Here is a 27,724-nt window from a genome sequence, read left to right as displayed (position 1 = left end):
TAGAACTAGACACCCATTTGTCTGTGTGCATGCAAACAGGGTCCTTGTCCACTTTTCCCAACTGCACCTCTCCCTGCACTGCAAGCAACTTTTCAGAATTCGAAGACGCTTAAGGAAACTTGTTTAGCTGAGGCACTGCAGTTTGGAAAGAGGGAGTGAAACAAGGACAGGCCTTCCCAAGAACATCTACTCAAGGTTGTCCTTTATTTAACCAATTCCACACCAAATACCTCTTTGTTTGGTTACGTTTATAAACCCACATGGAATTTAGGAAGCATAAACTTATTTCAGACACAACCAAAGCTTGAATAACAAGCAGAAAGACAGAGGTGGTAAAGTCTTGTATATGTCTACTGAGAACACACAGGGAAACAAAACTTTACATTCCCATTAACAAGTGAAGACCACTGGCAGCAGCTGGACTGTTTGTAACTTGATTAATGTCCTTCCTCTCCTGCACCCGACTCCTGGCCCTACAAGTTCCTTTTTGTCATGCTGATGCCATACTCAGTTTTTCTAGGAGGTCCATTTGCTTATTCTCCAGGGCTTGCAAAAAACTCTGGATTCTCTCTTCCCGTTTAGCTCTGCATTCCTGGAGGAGCGTCCGCCGTCTCTGCGCATCTGTACAGGATGCAGAACCTTCTTCTTTCAGTTTCTCCAGCACGCAGATCTTGTCATTTTCCATCTGCTGCCACTTCCTTTCTTCCATGTACAAATCCCTGGCTTTCTGAAAAGAAATAGCATATGAGTTGGTGAAAATGAAGCAAGCCTAATAGTGTAGATGGGGGATAGTCAATGTGATGCTGTCCAGATGTTTGCGGGACTACAACTCCCATCAGCCCCAGCCAGCAAGGCCACTTGTCAAGGTTGCTGAGAGTGGTGTGCCTTAACATCTTGAAAGCACCTCACTGGCTTCCCTGGAATAGAGAAGCAAAAAATGCTGGAGAAATTTGCTTCTGTTTGGTTCGCAAATGCTTCTCCATCCACCATGCAACAGCTCCCAAAAAACAAAACAAGGAACACTCAATCCTTGGTGCTTCTCAAAGTTACAGTTTGCTACCTTGTCCTAAAATTATTTTTCTTCCATACACACTCCCACCAAGCAACTGCATTCCGTTCTACGGCAATGCATTTGTCTTGCTACATGCAAAAATTCAGTGTATTTGGTCACTATCAAATATTTCTGCACTTCTGATTTTTCAATAGTATTTAACTGAAACAGAAGAAGACATCTGCCCCACTTTAAAATCTACCCACAATGGAAAAGCCACTAGAACCATTTCCATAGGTCTGTTCTGCATATGACTAATACCGAACATCATCCAATGTCTACATCTGTTTCTAGATCACCTAATACCATTTTCACTAGAGGCACATTTGGGCTTACCGGTAGTTACCTTTTATGATGATGTCATATATTTAACCAATTTGGTATAAGGAAACTTATTTTTACCAGCTTTGAACTAATTGTACAGTCTACCCATAAAACAAACTAGGAGGACCTCACCAAATTGTACTCAAAATTTGATCTCCAGAAATTGGGATCTATTATTATATTATTCTTATTTACTAAATCTTGTGTTCAGCCTGTGAATATATAAATGACATTAGATGCAATGAATTTTTGCTCAAATCTGGGTTTGCCAGATTTGCCTCAGATTTGTGCCCTCCGGGTCTTACCTGCAAAGCATTGTAGTTCATTTGGAACTGAAGGACAGCCTCCCACAAGTTCCAGAAGGAGTAATCTGGCCACAACACAGACTGGAAAACCAAGCATGTATGAGACGTCTGCAGAAAGAAAGACATGGAGTTTAACAGGCAGCCTGCAGAGGGAAGACCACCACAGAATCAAGCTATGTTACCAGTGAAATTATTCTAGCACAAACCCACAGAAGGCCTTTCATCCATACACTACATACATTCCTATTCATTGATTGCATGGGTTATGTGCAGATACTTTGGACCATGCTGGAATCCTGTAACCTCAAAATTCTACTATAAGAATGTGAAAACAGGGCAGAGAGGTGCCGAGGGCCTTCTGGCGGTTCCCTCGCTGCGAGAAGCCAAGCCAAGTTACAGGGAACCAGGCAGAGGTCCTTGTCGGTATTGGCACCCGCCCTGTGGAACGCCCTCCCACCAGATGTCAAAAAGAAAAATAACTACTAGACTTTTAGAGGACATCTGAAGGCAGCCCTGTTTGGGGAGGCTTTTAATGTTTAATTGATTATTTTATTTTTCTGTTGGAAGCCGTCCAGAGTGGCTGGGGAAACCACGAGGTATAAATAATAAATTTATTATTATTATTATTATTACTTAGCTTTGCACTATGACCTTTGCAGTCATGAAAAGTGTCCTCCCCAGTGCCCCACTGCTGCTGAAAGAAAGGACTGAGGTTGTGAGGACTCGAGTGTGCACATCCAATACCAATTGCCATTCCACCTCAATATCCTTTTGGCATCGAAGGGAGCATGATCAGTTCAACTACACCTCTAAAAAGTTTTTTGGGTTTTTTTGGGTGGAGGTTGGGGGTAGGAGAAGGGAATTGAGCTCTAAGGATGTATGCCTGAGGTGACAACCTGTGGCCTACTCTAAATGTACTACTGTACATACATTTCTAGATCTCTCGCTTACACACACACACACACACACACACACACACACACACTCCAGTGGGTTCTCTGCTGTGATACCCAAAACTATTTGTGGCTCCCTCCAAATTTCTCCATAAAAAAGAAATTAAAAAATCCTCTCCTCTCCCCACCCCAACAGCTCATGTAGGTCCCTCACTGTACTATTGTGATGCCAAATGGCTTGTGTCCCTCCAAGCCACCCCTACCCCAGTTCAATTGATCCATTTTATAACAATGACTTACTCGGTCCATTTTAAAACAATGACTTACTTATAACAATGGTTTTGAATAGTCTCAAGTTTATCAAGAAATATCTAAAATAATTAAATCATCTGTACAGGCTTCCGCACAATTGTCTTTACTGAACAGGCTGACTGTTAACGTGAAGGCTTGCTGCTCTAAACCACCTTTGGCATGGATGCTAACTGCAACCAGGATGGTTGAAGAACATATGGACTTCAGCTATTGCGGGGGGTGGGGGTGGGGGATAACACTGTTTATTCAGAGGGATGGATGATCCAGATTGCTAGTGGGATTTTATTTCTCATGCTTTGGACTTAGATGCCCAACATTCACCATCCACGCCAGCTCAGGAACTACAGTTCTTGTTGTGCATATTTTCCCACTTTGGCCATACCTCCTGGACAGCCATCGTGTCCACGTGGCCCTTTGCCTTGAAAAGGTTGGCCAACTCTAATGCAGGCCAAAGAGCACAGATTCTTGCAGGCCTGCTTCTTGCAGTCCTTTTTGTAGCAAAGGGCACCCCCTCCTTTTCTGCTGGGAAAAGGATCATGTTGCAGGAAACCAGCAGGTAGAATGACCCTGGCATTTGCAAAGCAGGGCGAGAGCTGCACTTGCTTCACATTCAACCTACACAATTCACTAGCCTCCTAAATATCAAAATGATAGCTGCCTGTTTAATCTCAGCTGGTAACTGATTCCAGAAGGCCGTAGCTGCAAGACTCAAAGCCCAGGTTCTAGTACAGGCTAAGCGCACCTGTGGGGCATGTGGTACTCCCAGAATTCTATATGGGGTGAAGAGGTCCCTTAGCAACGGGACATGGGAATCAAAGGGGGAATCCTGAAAGGAAATTTCCCCATTTATAATTCATGCTTTAGCATAAAACGGAAAGCTGTAATTCAGGGGCAGCTAACCTGCAGCTCTCCAGACACTGCTGGGGTATAGTGTCATTGTCCTTGACCACTGACCACTCAAGGCGGGGCTGTTGAGAGCTGGACTTCAATGGCATCTGGAGGGCCATAGGCCACTCCTGCTGGCCACTCCTGCTGTAATGTTAACAGTATGGTAAGAAGAGCTCTGTTGGATCAGACCAAAAGTCCATCTAGCTTAGCATCTTGTTCTGACAGTGGCCAACCAGGAAGCCCACAAACCTCCCAGTAACAGATATTCAGAGGCATATCCATGGCATATTGGCTTAACTCAGAAGCTGCAGCTAGTGCAGAATGCAGCAGCTACCGGTAGGTTGCATAGCTGCCAAGTTATCCCTTTTTTAAAGGGATTTTCCCTTATGCTGAATAGGCTTCCTCGTGAGAAAAGGGAAAACTTGGCAGCTATGGACTAGGTTGGCTGTTGAGGTATTCTATTGACAGTAGCATCACAATGGGGAGGTGGTGGTGCGCCCCGGTTGCCATGTTTGGGGTGTGTGACAAGGCACCCTTGTGGGGGCTCACGGCGGTGCAAGCTGCCATCGAGCAGAGGATCCTGGCACCGGCGGCAAACCGCTATGTACAGTGCATGTGTGGCATCGCATGCATGCGCTGTACATAATCGTTTGCTGCCGGCGCTACTCAAGCACCATATGGACAGCAGTGGGATCCCTCCATCGCCACTACAGCTGCAGAGGATCCTTCGTTCATGGCTACAGCCATGAACAGAGGATCCCAGCATTGTCCGTACACACTGGATCAGCACTGCTGGCAAACCGCTATGTACAGCGCATGTGCGGCGTACATAGCGGTTTGCCGCCCTGGGTGTCACGATGCCACCATATAACACCTCTGCTGAGGGAGCTGCACTAGCTAGTGGTACAGTTCAAGGTTTTAATTTTAGCATTCTAAGGCCTAAAAAACTTGAGACTAGGATCTGGAAGGGAGACCCTTGCCCAATATAGCCATACCAAGCTACTGCTCTTCTCAGATGCTATAGTGTTGAGAGTACCATATGCCTTAACTTGCACTAGAAACCAGACTTTTGGCTCTGCAGTTCCATTTCCCTGGAATCAGTTACCAGCCGAAATCAGTCAGCAGCATCAAGCTGTCTAGGCGCCTACTAAGTACATTTTTGTTTCAGAAGACTTTCTTTGAGGCATGACCCAGTCATTTATGCAACATCAGTTTTGTATCTGAACAAGATTTTTTTTGGAGCCCGTAGGAGTGGCTTTATTGTTTTTAAAGCTTGACATTGACTCTCAACATTTAGCCCTGATCTGACAGCTCCTTTGTTCACACTGGAATTCCAGTACATGATGCAGGACTGCATATCTTCGAATGTATTTTTATTCCATTGGTTTAATGAAGAGAGATTTATATTCCATCCCGAAGCAGAAACGCAAAATCTTTCCTAAAACCTTACAACAAAATCTCCAGAGCCAAAGTACTAAATTATTTCTAAACAAGACCAAGCAGAGCAGGAGAGGTGAATCTCACTCTTCCAACCTCATGGGTAATTTCAGTTCACTGTTACCTGCCAGAGCATGAAATCGCTAAGTCTGACTTCTCCGGAAGTCCTTATTAGGATGTCTGGATGAGGAGATTTACAGGTATACAGGCACTTGTCGATCAGCGACTCAGATACATCACTAAGAGACACAAAACTTAAATTAGGGAGGCAATGTTTATCCACAAAGTGGAATGCACATTAGATAGACCATGAAGACCATCTGGATCAGGCAAAGAAGAAGAAGAAGAAGAAGAAGAAGAAGAAGAAGAAGAAGAAGAAGAAGAAGAAGAAGAAGAAGAAGAAGAAGAAGCCAACTTATCCCAGCATCCTCCTTCACACACTGTAGCCATCCAATGCCTATGGCAAAACCCGTAAGTGGTACACGCGGGTATCAAGCCTCACCTGCTGTCGCTCCTCCAACTGGTATAGGTAGCCTATACTCATCATCATGGCTAGGAGGCAGTGGTAAGGTTCCTACCCATGAAGACTAGAAAGATTGCATCATGTGCTTATTTCTGTACCTCTGGATCTTAACTTTAAATTATTCCATCCGAGTGCCAATCTCATTAAAGAAAAAAAGGAGGGCACAGAGAGCAGCATGGTCTACCCACTTAGGAAACTGCCTTCCCCAAGACACAAATTCCAAGCATTTTTCTGAAAGCACTGAGGACTTTGTTTGAACTTGCTTTGGGTGGTAAGGAGCAAACTGGCACAAGATACATTTGATAAACATGTTTCATATACGATCAGACTCATTTTATTATTGTTTCTAAAGTGTGGGGCAGATTCTAAAGGGTACAAGGGAGATTAGAAACTCAAAACAAAACAAAACAACAACTCTTGAATCTATACTAGCACTATGCCTATTTCCCCATTCTTTGTTTATGGCACTTATTTTCTTTTTTCATCTCAATACTACTTTTCCACTAGAGAAGAATGCACCAAGTAGGTGAAGAAGAAATGCAACACAGTTACAACCACAACCACAAAAAGGCAATACAAAGAGTACCAGCATTTAAGACCATGACATCTGTAAGAGCATAAAACTAAAATCAATCCACTTGTGTTTGATCCTCATGCCCTCCAGAGACTTGAAAGAACAGGGAAGTTCTAAAGAAGCATCTCAGTGCATGGAAAAGCCTTGTGAATAAGAGTCACTAGCACATAGCAACTAGCATGCAGATTGTGTCACCAGCTTTCTGGGGGCTGGCAGAGAGGGGTTGAGAATTATGCTCATCCTCTTTCAGCCTGATTTGGTTTCTTGGGTTTCTGTGCCAGGTGTGGAGGTGCTCTTCCTCCTTCCCCAGTCCTCATTTGCCTAAATGGAACTCCATGTGCTTGCCTACATGCAAATCCTTATCACCTATGGCTACCAGATTCGTGCTTAAATACAAGGCTAGCACAGGAGGATGGCATGTGGTGAGCCTCTTGAGAAGCAAATTCCAAAAGAATGGCACCATTGCTAAGGTGGTCCTGCTCCATGCATCCACTGATGTAAAAATTCCTATGGGTCTCAGTGACCAGAATACTTTTGTATGTGGAGAAGCCCCCACTGCATCCCAATGGTCCTCCAACCCCCAAAATGGTAGTTTTGTGACTGGGCCCAGGTGGTGGGTGTAGAATGCAAGACATTCCCAGGTGACACTGATCAGTCAGCAGCTTTCAATACAGTCCACAATGCTATCCTCCTGAAGGGGCTCTGTGAGATGGAAGTCAAGAGGTGCAGTATTGTGGTAGTTCCACTCCTATCTGCAGGACCACTTCCACAAAATAGCACTGGGGGACTTTCACTCGGCCTCAAGGCAACTCTGCTGCCAAGTTCCATTCTGTTCCCCATGTGCTCTAGGAAGCTGCTAGGAGTGTTCTTAGGAGGATTTGAGGCTTGAATAGCTGAAAATCAGTTTTTGTTTAGAGAAAGGATGGGCCAAACGCAGCCCCCTCCAGGCCTCTTAGTAGCTCTCAAGACATATATGGCTCAGGAGGGGCACAGCCTGGGACATGTCACCAGCACTGCTTTGCAACCTCCTATTGAGTACCCAACGGTCTGTTTCATGTTGTTTGTTGTAGCATTTTCTTGCTATGTGTTTATTTTGTTTTTCAAATAGTTTTGCTTGGTTTTAAAAAAACTATATGGGCAGGTATTTGAGACGGAAAGGTGGCACTCTAATTTTTAGTACACGTGACTTCTCTCAAGAGGTTTGGTCGCACTGGTGCGGGGCCTCAGGCCCCTGCAACTATGATTCAGAATGGAGTGTGAGAGGTGGAGGGGTGCCGAAATTTGGCATCACCCAGGGCACCGCTGAAATTTGAGACCCCAAGATCCACCACCCAAGATCTAAGAATATTTAAGGGGTTTCAGAATGGTATCGGACTTCTGTGGGAAGGCCCAGACAGTTGCAGTGGAGAATGTAGACGAGGAAGAGGTGTAGGACACTAGGAGTAAGTCAACGTGATGCTGCTGGACTACAATCCTATTATCCCTGACCACTGGCCATGCTGACAGGGACTGATGGAAGTTGAAGTCCAGAAACATCTGGAGGGCACCATGTAGGCTAGCCTTGCGAAAGTATTATTATGGCTGTGTACAAACAGACTGGAAAACTGTAGCTGGCATGAGCTTTCCTCCTGCAGCATGAGCTTTGCTTTCCCCTACCTTTCCCTAAGTGGCACAGGTAGACCCTGCAACTCAAGTCCTGACCGCCAGCTTGCCCTTCCGCCAAGGCTTCGGATTTCATGACTGCTTTGTTTGCATTTCCAAGAGCCTTGCATATTTATGCCCTCCAATGTTTGCTTAGTGCTTTAAGATTGCTGGTGTTTTTTGCGGTTTTTTTTTTTAAAAAAAGGTTTTCATGCTTTGAAAACTGCTCTTCATGATTGACACAATGGCCAGCCAATCAGTACAGGAATGTGCTCCAAGGAGTGGGGGTGGCAGCAGCATTGGTGTGGGGGATGGGAAAATATGGCTTCATGATGGGCACAAGGGCCCGATAGTCAGCACTATGATGATCCAAACTACTTCTGCCAAGCCTAAGGAACAGAGTTCAACCTGGGACTGAAGATGGTATGCCACAGAGTGGATGCTTCCACAGCAGCCCCATTGCGGAAATCAAACATGCCCCCAAACATGCAAGGTTACCTGGGTTGAAGCAGTCCTTCTTCGACTCCCCAAGCCAGCTCTTTCACTGCGTTGCTAATCTCTTGTCTTGATGTGTATGCAAAACCAATGTTCAAAAAACACCTTTTAAAAATAAAAAATAAAGAGAGAAGAAAAATGATGCACGGTGTTAAGAAAGTTTTCCTCCCTCTCTTATCATACCTGAACTTCAGTTCATCCAAATAAACTGATAGTCTATCCTGAATCTCCTCCTAAAAGGAAACTGAAAGGAAATTTTTAATGTTTGATGCTTTATTATATAAGCCGCCCTGAGGAAACTCAGCCAGATGGGTGGGGTATAAATAAAATTATTATTATTATTATTACACAATTAAAGAAAGCACAAAGGGTTCATAATCCATACTAAGCCAAGATATGGACGGGCCCAGGGTTTCTGATACAATTGTGGAGAGGTTATGTAAAGGGAGTGGTCTGACTTAATACCTCCCTGCCTCATTTTGACATTAAATACAGACCCCAATGAGAGTAATGAATGATCACTTGGTTTTTGTTCAAACATCTGACAAACATGCCCCTACTGATGTTCTGTTGGCTTTTATGCTCTTCTTGTGACAACTCCAATAAAAACCATGTTTTAAAATGGCAAGACTTTGCAACAGGACTCACGAGTTGTAGTGCTTCGTTGCCAGCACAACTTTGGCAATCAGTTCCTGGATATCTTTCGGCAGGAGGTGCAGGTCCCCGAGGATACGAACGCACACACCGTGTCTCTCCAAGTTCTCCCTAAAAGGGGAGAAGAGGAAGAGGATGGAGTAATTTGACTAACACAACAGACAAGCCAAACCCCAGCAATGCCAGCACATACAGTATATAGTCATTATTAACTGAAACTCAGTTATTCAGAGATTCTGCTTACATCTTGCAACAGGAGACATGGAGGAGTGGGGGAGAGAAGAATACAAGTCACAAGGGTTTTTCATGCAAGCAAGAGTTGGATCTGGGGCCACGTGAACAATGACAAGACAGGAACACATTTGAAACTGTCCTGCCAAAAGCTCCAAAGATGTTTACTGTATCATCCAGCAGCCATGATTTCAGCTTACAGTGGTACCTTGGTTCTCAAACGCCTTGGTACTCAAACAACTTGGAATCCAAACACTGCAAACCCGGAAGCAAGTGTTTCAGTTTGTGAACTTTTTTTGGAAGCTGAACATGCTCCATTTTGAGTGTTATGCTACAGATTTGAGTGCCACACTTCCGTTTTGAGTGTTACGCTGAGGTCTGTCTGTTTTTGCTATTTATTTTGCGTTTTTGTTTTGTTTTTGTGACTGTGTGGAACCCAGTTCAGCTACTGATTGATTGTGTGACTGTAGTACATTGTTTATTGCTTTCATTTTATGGATCAATGGTCTCGCTAGATAGTAAAATTCATGTTAAATTGCTGTTTTAGGGGTTGTTTTTAAAAGTCAGGAACAGATTAATCCATTTTGCATTACTTTCTATGGGAAAGCGTGCCTTGGTTTTGGAACACTTTGGTTTTGGAACGGACTTCCGGAATGGATTAAGTTTGAGAACCAAGGTACCACTGTACTTTAATGAGCTGTGAATGAACAGCAATGAAGTGTATTGTGTGGGTGTTGGTTTTTCAAACCCATTCCATGGGGAAGCATTAACAAATTTAGTCTACTGAATTTTACAAGAGAGGGACCAGGGTATCTACACAGTTGCACTTTGCTTCAGCCTAGGGTTGAAGGCAAAGTTGCTCAATCCTGCCATCGCCAGGCTCCACTGGCTAAGAGAGCCCCAATAAAAATCATTGCCTTCAGAATCCCAACTGAATGTCTACTCCTCTTAGACATAACCTGAGAAAAAATATATAAAATCAGGTTTACGCTACAGTAAGAAGAAGGCTATTCAAACCCACTCTAGAATTATATTTACTTTCGTCTTGGTCTAATTTGGAGCAACTCCCCCAAGATTCGAGACAATTTAAAGGGGGGGCCTGCAAATATACAAATTACGCATCTTAATTGTTTCACTTCAGAGGAAGGACACACACTGAAGCTCCAAGAGTGCCATTTGGATCCCTGTTTACTTCCTTTACTGGCTGTCCCTCTTATCAGTGTTATGGTATCATTTGAAACGAGTTTTGGTTGTGAGCAGGTCTTAGCTTTAGGAGAACAGTAGAGAAAAGGATATAACTGTTCCAATTAAGAATGTTTGCTTTATACCAACAGAAAATTTGAAAATATAAAAATTCCCAATAACAACAACAACAACAACAACAACAACAACAACAACTTATTATTTATACCCCACCCATCTGGCTGGGTTTCCCCAGCCACTTTTCCCCAATGTAAACTACATACCAACTAGCAGGTTATAGCCAGTTTGGTTAATAATTCCAGTACAAACAACCTTTCTTCCCTAAGTGAACCAGTCAGTAATTGGCAAACCCTGAAGTTTCACTTCAAGTACAGGACAGGACAGGACAGGACAGTACAAAACATACTTTATAATTAATGTAATAGCTATCATATGACACTTTTCTTACATACTTTTTACATACAAAATATATAATTGTTTTTAACTGCAATACTTTCCACATACAATTATTCTGTAATCCTTATGCACAATCTTGTGGAGTAGGTTACAGTGACTATCCCTATATAAACAGCAGTGGGGATGGGGTTTGGAGCTTGTCCCCAAACCACCCACTGAATTCATGACAGCTGACTTTAATCTGGGGATATCCTTCTTCACAGCTCATTCTCTTAACCATCATGTTACCCTCATCTCAATGATAAATAACTATGGTTTATTTACTTGTGTTTAATTTTGTATTTTATTATGTGAACTGCCCTGAGATCTTTTGAAGGACGGTATACATTTATTATTATTATTAAATGATGACAATTATGATGATAATAATAATAGGTAGGAAAGCCTGTGCCCCTCCAGATTTATTTAAACCCCAACTTTCTTCTCTCATGGCATACATGAGGTTCTCAGGTGGTTATCCATCCAGGCACTGATCACAGCCTTGCTCAGAATCTGAAAGATGGTGGTCCTCATGTATTTTCAGAGACCCTGTGGGCACCCATGGTTGGGGCTGATGGAACTGAGAGTCCAGCATCATCTAGAGAACCCTTCTATCAAGTATTTCTTTAGGTGAACTGTGTGTTTGAGGAAGCAGGCATTGTTGCGGCCTGTGGAAACTTGATTCCTAATGGCTATTTTCATCCCGATAATAGCACAAGGATGTGGAATAATCCTCCAAACTCTCCATAGTCCAGCACAGAACTGAAAAGAACCCAGAAAGTACCCGCTACTCTAGTTTCTTCCTGCTGTTCTGTCAATATACACTAATGGTCCATTTGACCCAGTGAAATCCAAAACACAACCACGTTTCTCTCTTTTTATCCTGGTACCCCTAACGGCTGTAATACAGTCAAGCAGCAGCTATTCACAGGAAGACCTCTAAAAGCTCAGGCTGGTTTTATTTTATTTTGTAGTGCAAAAATATGCAGAAACATGAATAATATTCCTATAAATAATATACCTCCAACTTTCTTAGCTTAATTTGGTGCAGGAAGTTAACAATGGGACAACGAAAGTAGATTTTATGCGCTTTAATGGTAGCCAAGAGACTGGTATTGATGAACTGGAAGAATAAATACATTATCTCCTTTTCATAATATGATAACACTTGCAACTGATGAACAGACTGCTTACAGATGTAGACTCTGCTTGGATAAATGACAATATCTGGAATGCATTTATACAAAATGTGGTAGGCTATTAATATTTACATTAGCATTAGAATAATAATATCAAACTTATAAAAGAATGTATGGGTTAGGGTATTGTTGTATATATTCATATGTTTTTCCCCTTTACAGAGTTTTGTGCTGTTTTTTGTTTTGTATCACTTTATTGCATTATAATTGAAAACGCTTCAATAAAATATTTTTAAAAAATTTAAAAAAGATTTGCTGGTAAACATCACCCTGGTTTTTTGCAAGAGAATGATGGTATGTAAATAATTTTATAATTATGAATTAATAAATGTTAGGAAATGATCACAAAAAATATAATATTTTGATGCAGGTCTCTTTCTTGCTCTCATATTATCACCACAGGGGTTAATTAGCCGACTAATGTTTATGTGATCAACACTGCTTTGTAACTGGTCCATGCATGTACATTTAAGCTTTTAATTGTCACAGTCTCTATTTTTTCCATTTCACTTCCCTCCAACGTCACTGTTGACCAGATTTTCTTTACCTCCATCCACCATCACCCCAAACATGTGCCTACTATGGCACTTCACAAAGTAGACACTAATCTACTAAAGCTTATGCCCTTGAAATTATATACTGAAAATAAAATAAATGGATGAAACTTTGGGAAGGTATTGTTCCAAAAATAAGTTAAAGCACAGCAATATTCCATATCCTCAGTTACTAATCTGTCAGTTCCCAGAAACCTCGGCCATTTCCCTGTAGAATTATACAAAAAATTTAATCAGTAAGGAGACGGACAACTAGTGTGATATTTGTCTCCGTATGTACCTACCAAGACTTTAAAAACCTTCACCTGAGGTCTTTCTCCAAATCACTAGGTGAGATGTGGCAGGCAGGCAATGAAGATGGGGCCTTTTCAGTGGTGGCACCTCAATTATGGAATACTTTCCCAAGATGTTTACCTGGCAACCACCTTGTTATCTTTTTTTGGCACCAGCAAAGACCTCTATTTTCCCAGGCCTGTTAATTTGTTTAAACTGCTTAACTGTCTTTCTCTCTCCACCAAATGGTTTTATGCTGCTTATATAGGTTATTATTGCTTTTATTCAGTGGTTTCTTATTTTTATTTTTTAAAAAGGAATATTTTGCTTAGGTAAACCGGCTTGGGAACATTTGTCAGAATGGCAAGTTATAAATACTAAAACAAATAACTAAACCAAACCCTACTTCCAACAGTTTGCCTTTGAGACAATACAGAAAAGCTACTTTAGAATCAAGTATATTTACTGCAATTTCTCCCACCAGGGCAAAAATAATGTTCTAATGCAGGATTAATTCATGGGTTCTTTCCAACTGACTTTTACTCAGAATGGACCCACTGAAATGAATGGCTTTGACTCACTTAGGTCCGTTAATTTCAATCAGTTTGTTCTGATAAAAGTCAGCTGAATACAACTCAATGTTTCCTGCTGGTGACAGAAGTGATGACTCAAGTCAGGCCTAACTTTTAAATACATTCCTTAACAGCAAATGAGGGCAACCTGTGGCCCTCCAGATCTTGCTAGACTACAACTGCCATCATCCCTGACCATTAGCCCATGTTAGCTGGGACTGATGGAAGTTGGAGTCCAAAGACAACTGGAAGGTCTCAGATTCCCAGCCCTGGACTTGCAGGTTGTGGTGGGGGGTTAGAAAGAAGGAGCTTACTGTTCTTCTAGAAGTCGGGTAAATTTTTGCCTTGCCAGCTCCATCAAGCCTTCTACTTCTTCCTGGGATCGCTTGAAGTTCTCAATACTAAAGGCGTAGACTGTGACTTCCCGGATACCCAGACTCAAGCACCACTGCAGTGTCTGTAGACAGGGAGATATTTATTCAAAGCCAAAGTGACAACAAACAAGTCAGTAAAACTAAATTTGTGTTTTTGGGTCGCCCTTCATCAAATAGCTTTAGGGTAGGTTACAGAACACACACACAAGCCTCTCCCCCCATTTGATTTACGGATATCTGCTAAATAGGTTATTTTTGCTCCCTTCGTGCTCATCAAATGATCTCTCCGATGACCACTGAGGTGCTACCGCTGGAAAGGCCCTTTCCCTGGAGGTTACCCACCTCAATTCATCCAGAGAACCCAAAAGAAGGCCCCTGAAGCTTTTAATGTTCAGGTAAGTACAGAGGGGGAAGAACTGTATATAAAGTAACTTGGTCCCAAGCCATTTAAGGCTGTAAAGGTTAAAGCCAACAATTTTAATCTGGACCTCAAAAGGAAGAAATTGGGCCCAGGCAGACAGAAAAAAAGAACAGGGAACAGGGTGATTAGAAACACACATTTTGACCTAGCCATGGCAGATGTGGGCCAAGTCTTGAAGCCACCATCTCAGCCTTTGAATCCTAAACAGCCACTTGTCTAGAAAAGGTCCTCCTCACCTGTGCTAGTTTGGCAAATCCCTGTGAATGTCCTTCTATTTTTTTCACTTTGTGTTTTTGAGCATAACGGCGGTTGCCATCCATGATGAAGGCGATGTGCTTGGGCATTGGGCCTGCCTAAATGCAAAGGTGGGGGGAGAGAAAGAAACAGAGAAATGATAAGCTGTCAGAAAAAGGATAATCGGACTCAATTTCACCCTAAACATGTATCAAAAGGAAAACATGTCTCCTCTTGCTGAGAGAAGTCCGAAGAAGAAAGACAAACGGAAACAGACTACAGCAAACATCCGCTCCCGTGATTCCAACAATCTTTGCTGGAATGCATAACACAGGCATGTGACCTGCACAGTGAGAGGAATAGAAACCTAATACTGACAGCCCACATTCAAGCTGGCCCTGACAAGAGCCACCTGGACTCGCTCCTCCTATTCTTGCTTGTTGACCTGTACCTCATTCTGGCCCAGAAGGGGTGAGCAAATAAAGACCTGCTGCCCACTGCTTGTTTGCCCACTGGTTGTGACTGGCAAGCAAGCGGGTGATAGCAATGATAAGTCACAACAATAGAAGTGAGTGGGTAGACTTGCTAAGGGCAATGAGAATGTCTTGCTAATGGCCCCGAAAACCAGGACAACTCAGGCTTGCCCTCCCTAAAGGTGAGCACAAAGGGGGGGAACCCTAAAATAACAGTTGTGTGCAGAGGAGAGTGCAGGAGCAAAAGCGACACAGATTAAGTCAGCAGTACACCTCTACCCCCCAAATTACAGGTTTTTTTTTAATAATAACTGCTAAGTTTTAGAACAAAAACACAGAAACTGAAAGGTGGTCCAGAGCCTAATCCTGGCAGATCTAAGCACCACAGGACAGCCTTGTTCAGATGGTCATAAAGGTTGGCAACCTGCAAATATATATATATATATATATATATATATATATATATATATATATATATATATATATATATATATATATATACCAACCTGCTGAGGATTAGGGGAGGAGGAACAGGGAGTTCTGTCCTCCCCGCAGCAGCCCACATTGTTTCTGTGCTGGGTGCAGAGGACAGGCAGAGCCAGCCAACCCTTCTCCACCATCCCACTCACTTATCTGCCTGAAATTCCTTCCTGCCTATGGCCAAAAGAGCTATCCTCTACAGCAGGGCTGTGGAACCTGCAGCTCTTTGTCAGGCAATACATGGCCCTTAGCCTAATATCATGTTAGGTGGAAAGCCTGAAGGGAGGAAACATATGGAGTTCTGAAAGTGATCAGTACAGAACTCAGAGAATAGTAATCTGCCTGTCCCCTCAGCAGTACACTATGGGGGGGGGAGGTGGGTACCCCTGCCTATATTTAGCTCTGGCCCCTGAGAGATCATTGGCAAGGGAAGGAATGCCACTGCAGAAAAAGGGTTCTCCAGGAGAGACTCTAGGACCAGAATTTCCAGAGGTGTTCCCCTATAGCAGAGGTGGGAATCTATGGCTCATGGGCTTAATGAGACCTGCCAGGCCTCCCCATTCGGCCCATAAGGCTGTTCTGGCCAAGCATGCCCACCTAAATGTCATATATGACATCGCGGTGTGTGGTGCTTTGCAAGATCTCATGGCCTACAAGACAGGGGATCTGGGTTGCCGGCAGGATTCAGCTCTTCACCCTTCAAGCCCTATAGCATCATACATGCAGCAATACTTCTAACACTCACATGCAAGCATCCAAGTCAAATAACTTGTGATAGCATCAGGATAACACTTACCTTTATCACACTGGCACAGAATCTCTCCAAGATGGACAAATCTCCTTCTTTTATCCAAGACATGGTCCACCCTTTTCAAGCAAACTTTTTAAAGACGAAGAGAAAGGAGAGCCTGAAAGTTATGGGAAGAAGAAGAAAGTTTTATTCATCCTTATTATGAATTAAATTTCTATCCTGCCCTTCATCCCAAAGAAGCCCAGGATTGGGGTGGGGGTGGGAAACAAAGCAGTGAAACAAAATAGTGAAACAAAAACATCAAGAACATCTAAAAACAGTCACATATCCTTTGAGTTAATATTGAAGGTCTACCAGGCTTGCGTGTTGAGCACACTGCTTTATGGAAGTGAGTTGTGGACAACTTACAACTGCCAGGAGTGATGCCTCGACACTTTCCACATGAGCTGCATCAGGAAGATTTTGGGTATCACGGGACAGAGACTCAAACAAAGATGTGCTCTCCCAAGCCCCCATTCCCAGCATGTCTGCACTCTGGTCTCTGTGACATCTATGCTAGCTTGGTCATGTCTACAGAATGGAAGATGAAAGAATCTCCCAAGGGCCTGCTCTATGGGGAGCTGGCTTTAGGCACCAGGTCAGTTGGCAGACCATCTCTGTGTTACAAAGATGGCTGCAAAGGTGACACAGAGGCTGGCAACATCAATCCCGCCATATGGGAACCCCTTGCAGACAATTGCACTATTAGGAGACAGTCAGGTCATGTATCCATAGCATTGACCAGAGGAAGAATTACTGCTGGGAGGAGTGCAGAGAGAAGAAATGTTGTGGTGCACTTGCAGCAGCACAACCGGACAATTTCATCTGTCGCTACTCAACAAAACATGTCTCCCCCCGTATTGGTCTGCACAGCTACAGCAAGTTCCGTAAGTCTCCAATGGTTTGACTTTACCCACAAAGGTGCACTCTTTCATTCATTGTCTCCCAAGACAGGCGGATGCCAACTAGAACAACTAACTGCTGGGAACAGTTATCTTTCAGCCATCAAATGCCTTTGTGAACAGGAATGTTTTAAAATACAACCTGAAGACACTGGAATTTTGGGGCACAGGGTCATCTTTGGATGAACATTCTTCTTACTGATCCATAACAGAAGAGATGAAGGTTCTCTGGTTCTCCATCTGTTGCTAGACTACAACTCTCATCATGACCAACTGCTCACTATACTGGCTGGCGCTGATGGGAATTGGAGTCCATCAACTGGAGACCCCCAGGGTCCCCATGCCTCGTTTTACAGCAGGTATGGAGGAACCTTTGCAGTTTATGGATTGCAACATGTTAGAATATTGGCCCAGTGTATAGTTTTTTAACCGGGTTTTAAGATCCACCAGCCTCTTTGTGCTTTCATGTTTGTTTGGATTTCTGTTTCAATTGCGTATTCTTACGCAAGGCAATTTTCATTGAAGAGCAATATATTTTAAAACCCTATAATAAAATTAATCTCTGGAGAGGATGGGCCTGCCATACTAGCATTGCTAATTGTGCAAGAGTTCATGGGCATGTACAAGGCTCATGGGCTCCTATACCGTACTGCACACAAAGCTTTTGCCATCCTTTATGTGCAAATAAATAAGAATTCAGAACTAACTCCTGCAGCAAAGTAGCAATTCCTCATGTAGCCAGCAAGGCTGAAGCAAGAGACGGTTTAATTTACTATTCTTGCTCCAACCAGTTGCTATGGAAAAGAAAGTTTCAGGGTGCAATTCTGCAGTACTTACCTGGGAAAGTCCCAGTGAACTCAATGGAGCTGAATAGATATGTACTGGATTGCAATGTCAGTTACGTATCTCCTCCCTCAGTAACAGCAACCCCTCTAGCAGTACTGCGGCAAAGGGGAAGAAGGCTTTCTGCCTTCTCTCTTGGCAATTGTTTCAGCGGTTTGAAGGCTGTTTCTCTTCTCTTGGACAGTGCTGTAAAGCAGCCTTGTATTTATACATTTGCCCAGCAGCCATAGGAGACCTGGAACTCCACATGAAGTGGGAGGAGGAATACAGTGCCCCATCCCTCCTCTGCACTCAGCACAGAAATGTATTAGGTTGCTGCAAGAGGGACGAAGCTATTCATCCTCCTTCTGCCAACCCCCAACAAGGTAATAGGGTGTGCATTTGGTTTTGGGCAGACTAATAACTTTAGTGGGGTTATTTGGAAGGCTGCTACTGGAGCAGTGGAAGGAAAAGCTGAGGTGGGGTTAGAACACAGCAGAAAAGGAGGGAATGATGTACCCCACAGAATGAATAATGGTGGCTCCCTGTCTGTGGAAGGCTCACCCCAGAGAGGCATGTTAGCACCATCACTATCTGTTTTAGGTGCCTGTCAAATACATTTTTATTCACCCAGACCTGTGGACTTTAATTTTCTGCTTATTTTAGTAGAGCGGGGTTGAGTTGGATCTTCTATTCTATACATAATATTGGTGAATATTTTAGGTGTTTTTCCTCTTGTTTTTACACTAGCTTTTAATTTTGTAGGTCAATTCTTGTTTGCCTTTCCGAGAAAAAGTGACTAATACAATCCATAATGATAATTATGACTACAGTAATATAATATGAATACTATATACACCTGTAACTCAGGATAACACTTTGTGCATCTGATAAAACAAACTGTGGTCCATAAAAGCTTATGCCATCATAAACCTGTTAGGTCTTTAAGGTGCCCCATAACTTTGTTGTTCTTGCTGCAACAAGATTAACACAACTAGAAATATGATGGAGGTGTTAGTCATCAATATACAGTATCATCGTTTCTGCTTTTTAAAGCTTTGTTTACTGCTCTTGAGAGCCACTTTGAGAATCATACGGAAAAGATGTCTAAAAATAAACTTGAAGAAATGTGGCCTAGTTTTCACTGAAGTGGCAAACCTAGGAGTGTTCCACTTCAGATTACAAGGCAAGATCTGTCGCATTATTGACTGCTCCTCCCCACAAATAATAATGATTTGCACGCAGAAAAGTAGCACATCAGAGAGAAGTATTCTAGCCTAGCCCTCTTTCAAAATATATATATTTTTGGAGTTTCTCTAGCCATTCCTTGTATGAGTTTCTGAACATACCCAAGAAGTTCCTGGTCTATCCATATGGATTATTTGGCAATATGAAAAAGGTAGTGGGAAGAACTTCTCTAAAGAGGTCAGTAACTCCCCGTCCTCATAATTACTGAGGTTGTTGCGAAAAACAAGGTATTTCATCAAAAGAGGAAGATGTAATTATTGTCACCTGAACTCTACCTTTAAAAACAGAAATAATAAAGCAGGTTCATTTTCATGGCCCAACTAAATGAAGAGAGTGGAAGCAAGACATTCCCCCCTGGGCCCTACTTCCTAGCACTCTCTCTCTGTGTGTGTATAGGTAAACAAATATACACAGGACCATCACATATGAATGACCGTACTTATCATCAATATTTATATCTTTCCTATAAAGTATCTCAAAGATGAAACCCTTTACAGTTGGAACAGATTCTTCCCCTTCGCCTAATATGTTCCAGGGTTTCTGAAAAAGTGCTTAACAGTTCAACCCTATGCATATCTACTTAGAAGCATGATATGCTGTAATCCTAGGAACTTACCTGTAAAGTCCAATTAATGGGGCTTACTTCTGAGTAGAACTATATAGGATCATGTTATTTTTTCATGGTTGGTTTCCCCCCCTATTTAATACATATATATGTAGTTGGTCTGTTGGGGGGGGGTTAGGGAGGGAGAAAAACTGCAACCTTATACAGTACCCACTTATCTCAGAGTGAGACCCTACTTTCCATGTAGAGTTGTTCTATAAATCTCCAGCAGTAGCATCAATGAAAGAGTAAAAACAATAGGATTTTGCCCTGTAAGAGACTTCAGCCAGCCTAACCCCACTTACCTGGGAGAAAGGTCCATTGAATTCAACAGGACTTCTGAGTAGGCATGCTTAGGATTGCAGAGTGAGCAATTAATTACAGCACAACCTGTTGTAAGTTCATAGGAACCCAGAAAACTGCCTCATGACAAGTCAGACCATTGAGCCACCTAGCTCAGCGCCTCTAAACTTGGCTGGCAGTTGGTTTCAGGGGAGTCAGTCTCTCCCAGCTCCACCTGAGGATACCAGGGGTTGAACCAGGGACCTGTTCCCATGCAAGGTAGATGCTCTACCCGAGCTATGACCGTCCCACTTCACCATCCCAGTGAACAGCGCTGTAGACCACAAAATCTTACACCGCAGTTTATTCGTTCATCTTTTAAGGCACACAAAAACTCTTTTGGCACTGCAACAGGCGAATCTTTTCAAAAAGATGAACACACGGTTCATGTCACTCACGGAAACAAACTAAAAAAACCTGGAAGAGGGGCCCTCTCTCCTCCCCTCCACCTTGAAAGGGGTCCCTCCCGAGACGGAGGGGGCACTGGATCCCCCCAAACCACCGCAGGGGGCAGAAAGAGCCCCGATCCCTCTTCCCGCCTAAGAAGGGCTCCTGCGTGTTTGCCTCTACAGGGCAGCCACTCCAAAGGAAGCCCCGCTGAGCTTGACCAGTAGGCGCAGGACTGTGGCATCGGCGCTTCTCTCACTCACCCGCCTGCCGGGTCTGAAGTTGCACCTCCTGGAGCCTCGGCGGCGGCTGCTCTGCAAAGGAGCGTGACGTGCCCTTCCGTATATGTCACTGCGACTCGACCCGCCTTCCGAGTTACGTCACCGTCTCGGAAGTGCGCGGCGAGCGTGCAGCCCTTGAGGGGAGGAGGATTCCAAGCCCTGGCCCCCTCAGAGAAAGAGGGAGTGCGCGTGCGCGCGTTTGGAAGTCTCTGGGACAAGCATTGAACGATTCGAATTGGAACGCTCGCGTTGCAGCTGCAACGGATAGTGCTCGAAGAGGCTCGCGATACTCTGACAACAACAACGGCGCTGGCATACAATAAAAAATTAGCCGAGCATATGTGTATATATCTTTGTGTGTGTATACGAAAATCAGTTCTAAATACAGCAGTGCAAAACATTTAAATCCTGATCGTAAAAATAATAGTGATGATGATGATGATGATAATAATAATAATAATAATATTCTGCCTGATCTCAAAACAACATTAACAATTAGGGTACCGATAATAACGGGAAGTGCAGGCAGAGGTGAAACGATAGGTATAAATGGCGGATAAATGGCAAGCTGACCTTTGTTCACCAGCCTTGAAATAGAGGCGAATCGCATGGCACTAACTACGTAGCAGCGACTGCCAGCTCCACCCGAAGCCTGGCTAGATCGTCGGTGGTTTTTAGAAAAAGTATTGGCGACAGACAGCCCGTCGCTCCCACAGTTTGCTCGAAGTAAATCTCGTTGATTTTAATGGTGAAAACTTGCATAGGGTTCGGTTGTAGCCAGCAATATCATCGCTATCATCGTTATTATTTACTGTCTTTTAGGATAACTTCTTACAAGTCAATGTGCAAAATTCAAAATCAATAGTAAAAACAAGATCAGTTACAGTGTAATGAAATAACATTAAACAGCGCTGCTAAACAAAAGTTATCTTAAAACATGCCAGAATACAGATAAAAACTAAACAAACCCTAAAACCAAACCAAGATATAACAAAGCAAATGCTTCCATCAAAAAAGGGAGGTGTGTGTAATTATTATTAAGACATCTTTTTTTAAAAAAGAAAAGATTATTTACTAGGAATAATTACAGTAGTTATTCAGTTTGCTTGTTTTCCTGTTCATGCCTAATATTTCTCCCTTTTTTATCAGGTTCATTCAGGGGTTACCAATCTTTTTACATCCATCGGCACACCGGGATTTTTCAGTGAGTGCTCTGGGCACCAACCCCTCTGGTAATTTCTCCCCTCCCCCCGCCATGCGAGACGTGAAAAGAGCATGCATACCACACACTTCACTTTTCAAAGGGTCTAAATAAAAGGCAGATCTAGTAGAATTAATCTGAGCACATGGAGCTGAAAGAAAAAAAGTGACTCATCCAACTTTTTTCTTCAACTGTACTTTTTGAGGGGGGAAAAGTGATTACCGGTAGATGGGGTGGTTCAGAGGCTTCATGGGCAATAGGGAAGACCTCAGCAGTGGTGGATTTGGGGCTCTTAAATTTCAGTGTCGCCCTGTGTGATGTTGAAATTTGGTGTCCCCTGCCTCTTGCGCTCTGTTTTACAGCATTGTTGTGCCGCTCGGTAGCATGGTGCCCACTGCAGCCGCACCAGTTGTGCTACCCTAAAACCGCCTCTGACCTCAGGATCTTGAAACCCAGAGTTTCCATGTTGTTGTTGTTGTTTAGTCGTTTAGTCGTGTCCGACTCTTCGTGACCCCATGGACCATAGCACGCCAGGCATTCCTGTCTTGCACTGCCTCCCGCAGTTTGGTCAAACTCATGTTCGTAGCTTCGAGAACACTGTCCAACCATCTTGTCCTCTGTCGTCCCCTTCTCCTAGTGCCCTCAATCTTTCCCAACATCAGGGTCTTTTCCTAGGATTCTTCTCTTCTCATGAGGTGGCCAAAGTATTGGAGCCTCAGCTTCACGATCTGTCCTTCCAGGGAGCACTCAGGGCTGATTTCCTTAAGAATGGATAGGTTTGATCTTCTAGCAGTCCATGGGACTCTCAAGAGTCTCCTCCAGCACCATAATTCAAAAGCATCAATTCTTCGGCGATCAGCCTTCTTTATGGTCCAGCTCTCACTTCCATACATCACTACTGGGAAAACCATAGCTTTAACTATACGGACCTTTGTCGGCAAGGTGATGTCTCTGCTTTTTAAGATGCTGTCTAGGTTTGTCATTGCTTTTCTCCCAAGAAGCAGGCGTCTTTTAATTTCGTGACTGCTGTCACCATCTGCAGTGATCAAGGAGCCCAAGAAAGTAAAATCTCTCACTGCCATGTTTCCATGTTGGCAACCCCCTATATCTGATAGCAAACATATGTGCAGTGACTGGTTTTCTTAACATTTGCACAGGGCCCTAGAAAATTGGGCATTTTCTAACTCATCAGCATTTCCTGAAGTAACCCTGTGTCAGTCTGCATTAAGAACACTGATAAGTGATAGCCTGAATTTGGCAAGCACGTAAGAAAGGGTGTAAATTGTTTGCTTTACCTTCAATGAAACTTCAGGTTTCTGTCAGTCACTGTCTTCGAAAAAGAGCTTCCAGCGGCTCCTTTTGAATACCACACAGGGCTCTGGAATAGGGCTAGGGAGCCTTTGACCCTCCAGACATTTTTGGACTTCAACTCCCATCAGCCCCAGCCTGGATAGACAATGATCAGATGATTGTAGTCCAACAGAGTTGTGGTCCAACACCTTCAGGAGGTTCATTACCTCTAGAAAATTATCAAAGTTCAGACTTAAGGCTGTTGGCAAGAAGGGCTATTCACTGCTCACTCTTCTTCTGGTAGGGATCCTGTGCCTTAAACAGCCAGTAGGCAAGCAGAATTTCAAGAGGGATAGCTTTTTTCCAGCATGGAGAGGGTGTGCTATGGGGAAAACTTTATCTGCTAAAATCTATCTGCCATGTAGTTGCTAATGCACAGGAGCCTTGCCAAAGGGGGAAATTTAAGAACTCTAATTATTATTATTTTAATTATTACCTATTGTTTGATTAATGTGTACTTCATTCATTAGCATTTTCAAATAACCTGCAATTATGCTTTACAATGTTGTTATCTTGCATCCTCTTCCAGTGAAATCGATTTACAGGATGGATCATAAGACCAAATTCCAGAACAGTAACCGTGGTATCCTTGTTATGATCAAAGCAACAGATAAAGCTAAGATACAGTGAGTGACTTCTTCAACCACCACTCCCCTTTCTTTGCAGTCTAAATCCAAATCATTCTGAAACACTCACTCCCCCCAACAACCTTGAGTAAAACTTTAGATGTTTCCCATTCTAGCCTTGACCTCTCCAAAACAAAGTGTTGTGTACTATGCTAGTCCTCAGAGCAGACCCATTGAAGTTAATGGGCATGACTAAATTAGATTCAGTCATTTTAGTAGATTTATACTGAGTTGAACATAGTTGGATACAACCCTAAAACTGAATAAATTCTTGCCTCTATCACACTTTATTTTATTTATCTGCTACATGAAATAATGGCATGTCATCTAAAACATGGTAGGAATGGAATAAGGGATTGGAAGGAAAATGGAAAGTGAGTACATTCAGATATTAATTCTTCATAATGTTCAGGGCTTGCATTCCAATTAAAGCAATTTAATTGATTTATCATAGCAGTTTCCATTGGTTGATAAAATGTGGAGACAGAGACCAAAACAGTACATACTCCAATTGTTGTATGCTAGTTAAACTTTAAGGAAAAAATATTTGTGTGAAGTTAAACATGAGGTTGAGGTTGGCTTTTCATTTTCATCATCATTATTAATTGTGTCACAGACAGGAAGTTCAAGGGGCTGAAGTTACAGCGGTGCATTTAAAGTAACTGTGTATAAGCAAAATTGTATGCAAAAATATGTATATTAGGACAAATTCACACTAAAATGCTGGTGAATTTTCACAAGGACTTTTTTTTTAAACCAACAACTGCAGATTAACGTGGAGAACTGAATTTAGAAATCAAAAGAAACTGAAATAGACAGATTTGCCCATCCCTACACAGAATCCCTATATCAGGTGCGCAAAGTGGTAATCTTAGTGGATAGGAATATATAGAGAGATGATGTGGGGGAGGGAATGCAGCCCATAGGTGTGTCCCATTATGATGCAGAGCATCATAAGCCACTCAGAAGTCAAAAGATCCAATCTGAATGGGTGTGTGACCTGCTGTCAGCTAGCAATGACTTAGGAAAGCATCTCATAAGCACGTACCGTAGAGAAGAACAATTATTTTCTGTAGTGTGTCAGCCACTCCTAGATCCTGTTAAACCTCAGTCTGATTATTTCAAATGTGGGTGATCGTCTGTGTCACCAATATGAGCAGTGAAATCAGTGATTTATATGGAATAGAATGTGAGAGCCAGTGTGATGAGGTGGTTAGTGTTTTAGATTAGGACTGGGGAGGCCGAGGTTCAACTCACAAAGCTTGCTGGGTGGCACTGGGTCAGTCATTCACTTTTTCAACCTACGTACCACACCATGTTTTGAGCAGGCATCAAAAACAGTACTGTGGAACCTCGGTTTTTGAACGCAATCAATTCCAGAAGACCGCTTGACTTCTGAATCGTTTGAAAACCGAAAACTGAAAGTGGAAGCCTCAATACAATGTTGTTGTTGTTTAGTCGTTTAGTCGTGTCCGACTCTTCGTGACCCCATGGACCAGAGCACACCAGGCACTCCTGTCTTCCACTGCCTCCCACAGTTTGGTCAAACTCATGTTCATAGCTTCGAGAACACTGTCCAACCATCTCGTCCTCTGTCATCCCCTTCTCCTTCTGCCCTCAATCTTTCCCAACATCAGGGTCTTTTCCAGGGAGTCTTCTCTTCTCATGAGGTGGCCAAAGTATTGGAGCCTCAGCTTCAGGATCTGTCCTTCCAGTGAGCACTCGGCTGATTTCTTTAAGAATGGATAGGTTTGATCTTCTTGCAGTCCATGGGACTCTCAAGAGTCTCCTCCAGCACCAGAATTCAAAAGCATCAATTCTTCGGCGATTAGCCTTCTTTATGGCTCAATACAATAGGGAAACTCAACATTTTCGGCTTCCAAAAATTGTTTGAAAACTGGAGCAGTTACTTCCAGGCTTTCGGTGTTTGAAAGCCGAAGCTTACGACTATGGAGACGTTCGACAACCGAGGTTCCACTGTACAATGAAGGTGCCTGAACAACATTAACAGGCAGTGAGTTCCAGAGAACAGGTGCTAGGGTTGCCCTATTTCAAAAAGTAACATTCCTGACACACACAAAGTGCATTGCCGTACACCTGGCTTGCCATAATTCCTCCCTGATGCCATTTTAGGCAAGCCTAACAGGTGCTGCCACACTATAGGAGTATAGCAATAGGAGTATAGCATCTAGATCAAGGGAAGTAATAGTACCACTGTATTCTGCTCTGGTCAAACCTCACCTGGAGTACTGTGTCCAGTTCTGGGCACCACAGTTCAAGAAAGATACTGACAAGCTGGAACGTGTCCAGAAGAGGGCAACGAAAATGGTCAAAGGCCTGGAAGCGATGCCTTATGAGGAACGGCTTAGGGAGCTGGGTATATTTAGCCTGGAGAAGAGAAGGTTAAGGGGTGATATGATAGCCATGATCAAATATATAAAAGGATGTCAGTCAAGAAATTCAAAAAGAAATTAAAGCATTGCAAGTGCAATACTCACAATTGATAAATGCAGAAATTGAATGGAAAATTAAAAGGATGAAACAAAGATCATTTGAATCAGCAAATAAGTGCGGTAAGCTATTGGCCTGGCAATTGAAGAAAAGACAAAAAGAAAGCACGATTATTAAGATAATAGATGAAGGTCGAAATATAGAGAACCCTACAGAGATAAGGAAATGCTTCATGAAGTATTATAAACAACTCTATAAGAAAGATAAAGAAGATAGAGATAAAATTGAGAAATTTATAGACAAAAATGGACTAAAGAAGATTCCAGAACAAAAAAAGAACCTACTGAATGAACTGATTTCTTGACAAGAGGTGGAAGTGGCTATCCAAGATTTGAAAAATGATAAGGCTCCAGGACCGGATGGACTGACTTCCAAATATTATAAATCACTAAAAGACTGGTTGATTCAACCACTAATGGAAGTAGCAAATGAGATTTTAGGGGGGGGGGCAAGGTACCAGAAACATGGAAAGACGCATTTATCTCTCTGATTCCTAAACCGGAGGTGGACAGGACTCAGGTAAAGAACTATAGACCAATCTCATTATTGAATATGGATTATAAGATTTATGCCAGCATCTTGGCAGCAAGATTGAAAAAGGTGTTGAAAGACTTAATACATAAGGACCAGGCAGGATTTCTGCCAGGAAGACATATGAAAGACAATATAAGGAATATAATAGATATTTTGGAGAGACTAGAAGTGAAAATAAACACTAAAGCAATGTTAATATTTGTGGATGCTGAAAAAGCTTTCGACAATATATCTTGGAATTTTATGAAGGAAAATTTAATCAAAATGGAGGTTGGCCAGAACTTTGTCAATGGTATTAACGGTATTTATTCTGAGCAAAAAGCAAAAATTATTGTAAATAATGTGGTCTCAGAAGAGATAAGAATTGAAAAAGGAACAAGGCAAGGGTGCTCACTCTCCCCCCTATTATTTATTTCTGTTTTAGAGGTCCTGTTGAATATGATAAGGAGCGATGATGGCGTCAAAGGTATTACAGTAGGTACAAAGCAATACAAATTAAAAGCCTTTGCAGATGACTTGGTATTAACTATACAGGACCCTGAACACAGTGCAGTAAGAGCACTGCAGATAATACATGAGT

General features: G+C 42.7%; 1 protein-coding gene across 2 annotated transcripts; it reads right to left on the bottom strand.

Annotated features, from left to right (window-relative positions):
- Positions 1–185: 185 nt before the first annotated feature.
- DHDDS (dehydrodolichyl diphosphate synthase subunit) lies at positions 186–21,119 on the bottom strand. 2 transcript variants are annotated; one of them, XM_035118609.3, is made up of 9 exons: positions 20,905–21,119; positions 16,343–16,454; positions 14,596–14,712; positions 13,879–14,021; positions 9,092–9,208; positions 8,447–8,548; positions 5,335–5,449; positions 1,681–1,788; positions 186–727 (listed from the first exon to the last, which is right to left on the bottom strand). In XM_035118609.3, the coding sequence occupies exons 2-9, from the start codon at positions 16,403–16,405 to the stop codon at positions 491–493; spliced, it is 1,002 nt and encodes a 333-aa protein (XP_034974500.1). In that variant the 5' UTR covers positions 16,406–16,454; positions 20,905–21,119; the 3' UTR covers positions 186–490. The 2 variants fall into 2 exon arrangements, with proteins under 2 accessions (XP_034974500.1, XP_034974501.1); XM_035118610.3 differs by having other exon boundaries at positions 20,218–20,919.
- Positions 21,120–27,724: the final 6,605 nt, after the last annotated feature.

Source organism: Zootoca vivipara, chromosome 6 (genome assembly GCF_965207765.1).
Source record: "Zootoca vivipara chromosome 6, rZooViv2.hap1.1, whole genome shotgun sequence".
NCBI lineage: Eukaryota > Metazoa > Chordata > Lepidosauria > Squamata > Lacertidae > Zootoca > Zootoca vivipara.
The sequence above is the reverse complement of the archived record's forward strand: the minus strand, read 5'-3'. Positions and strand labels throughout refer to the sequence as shown.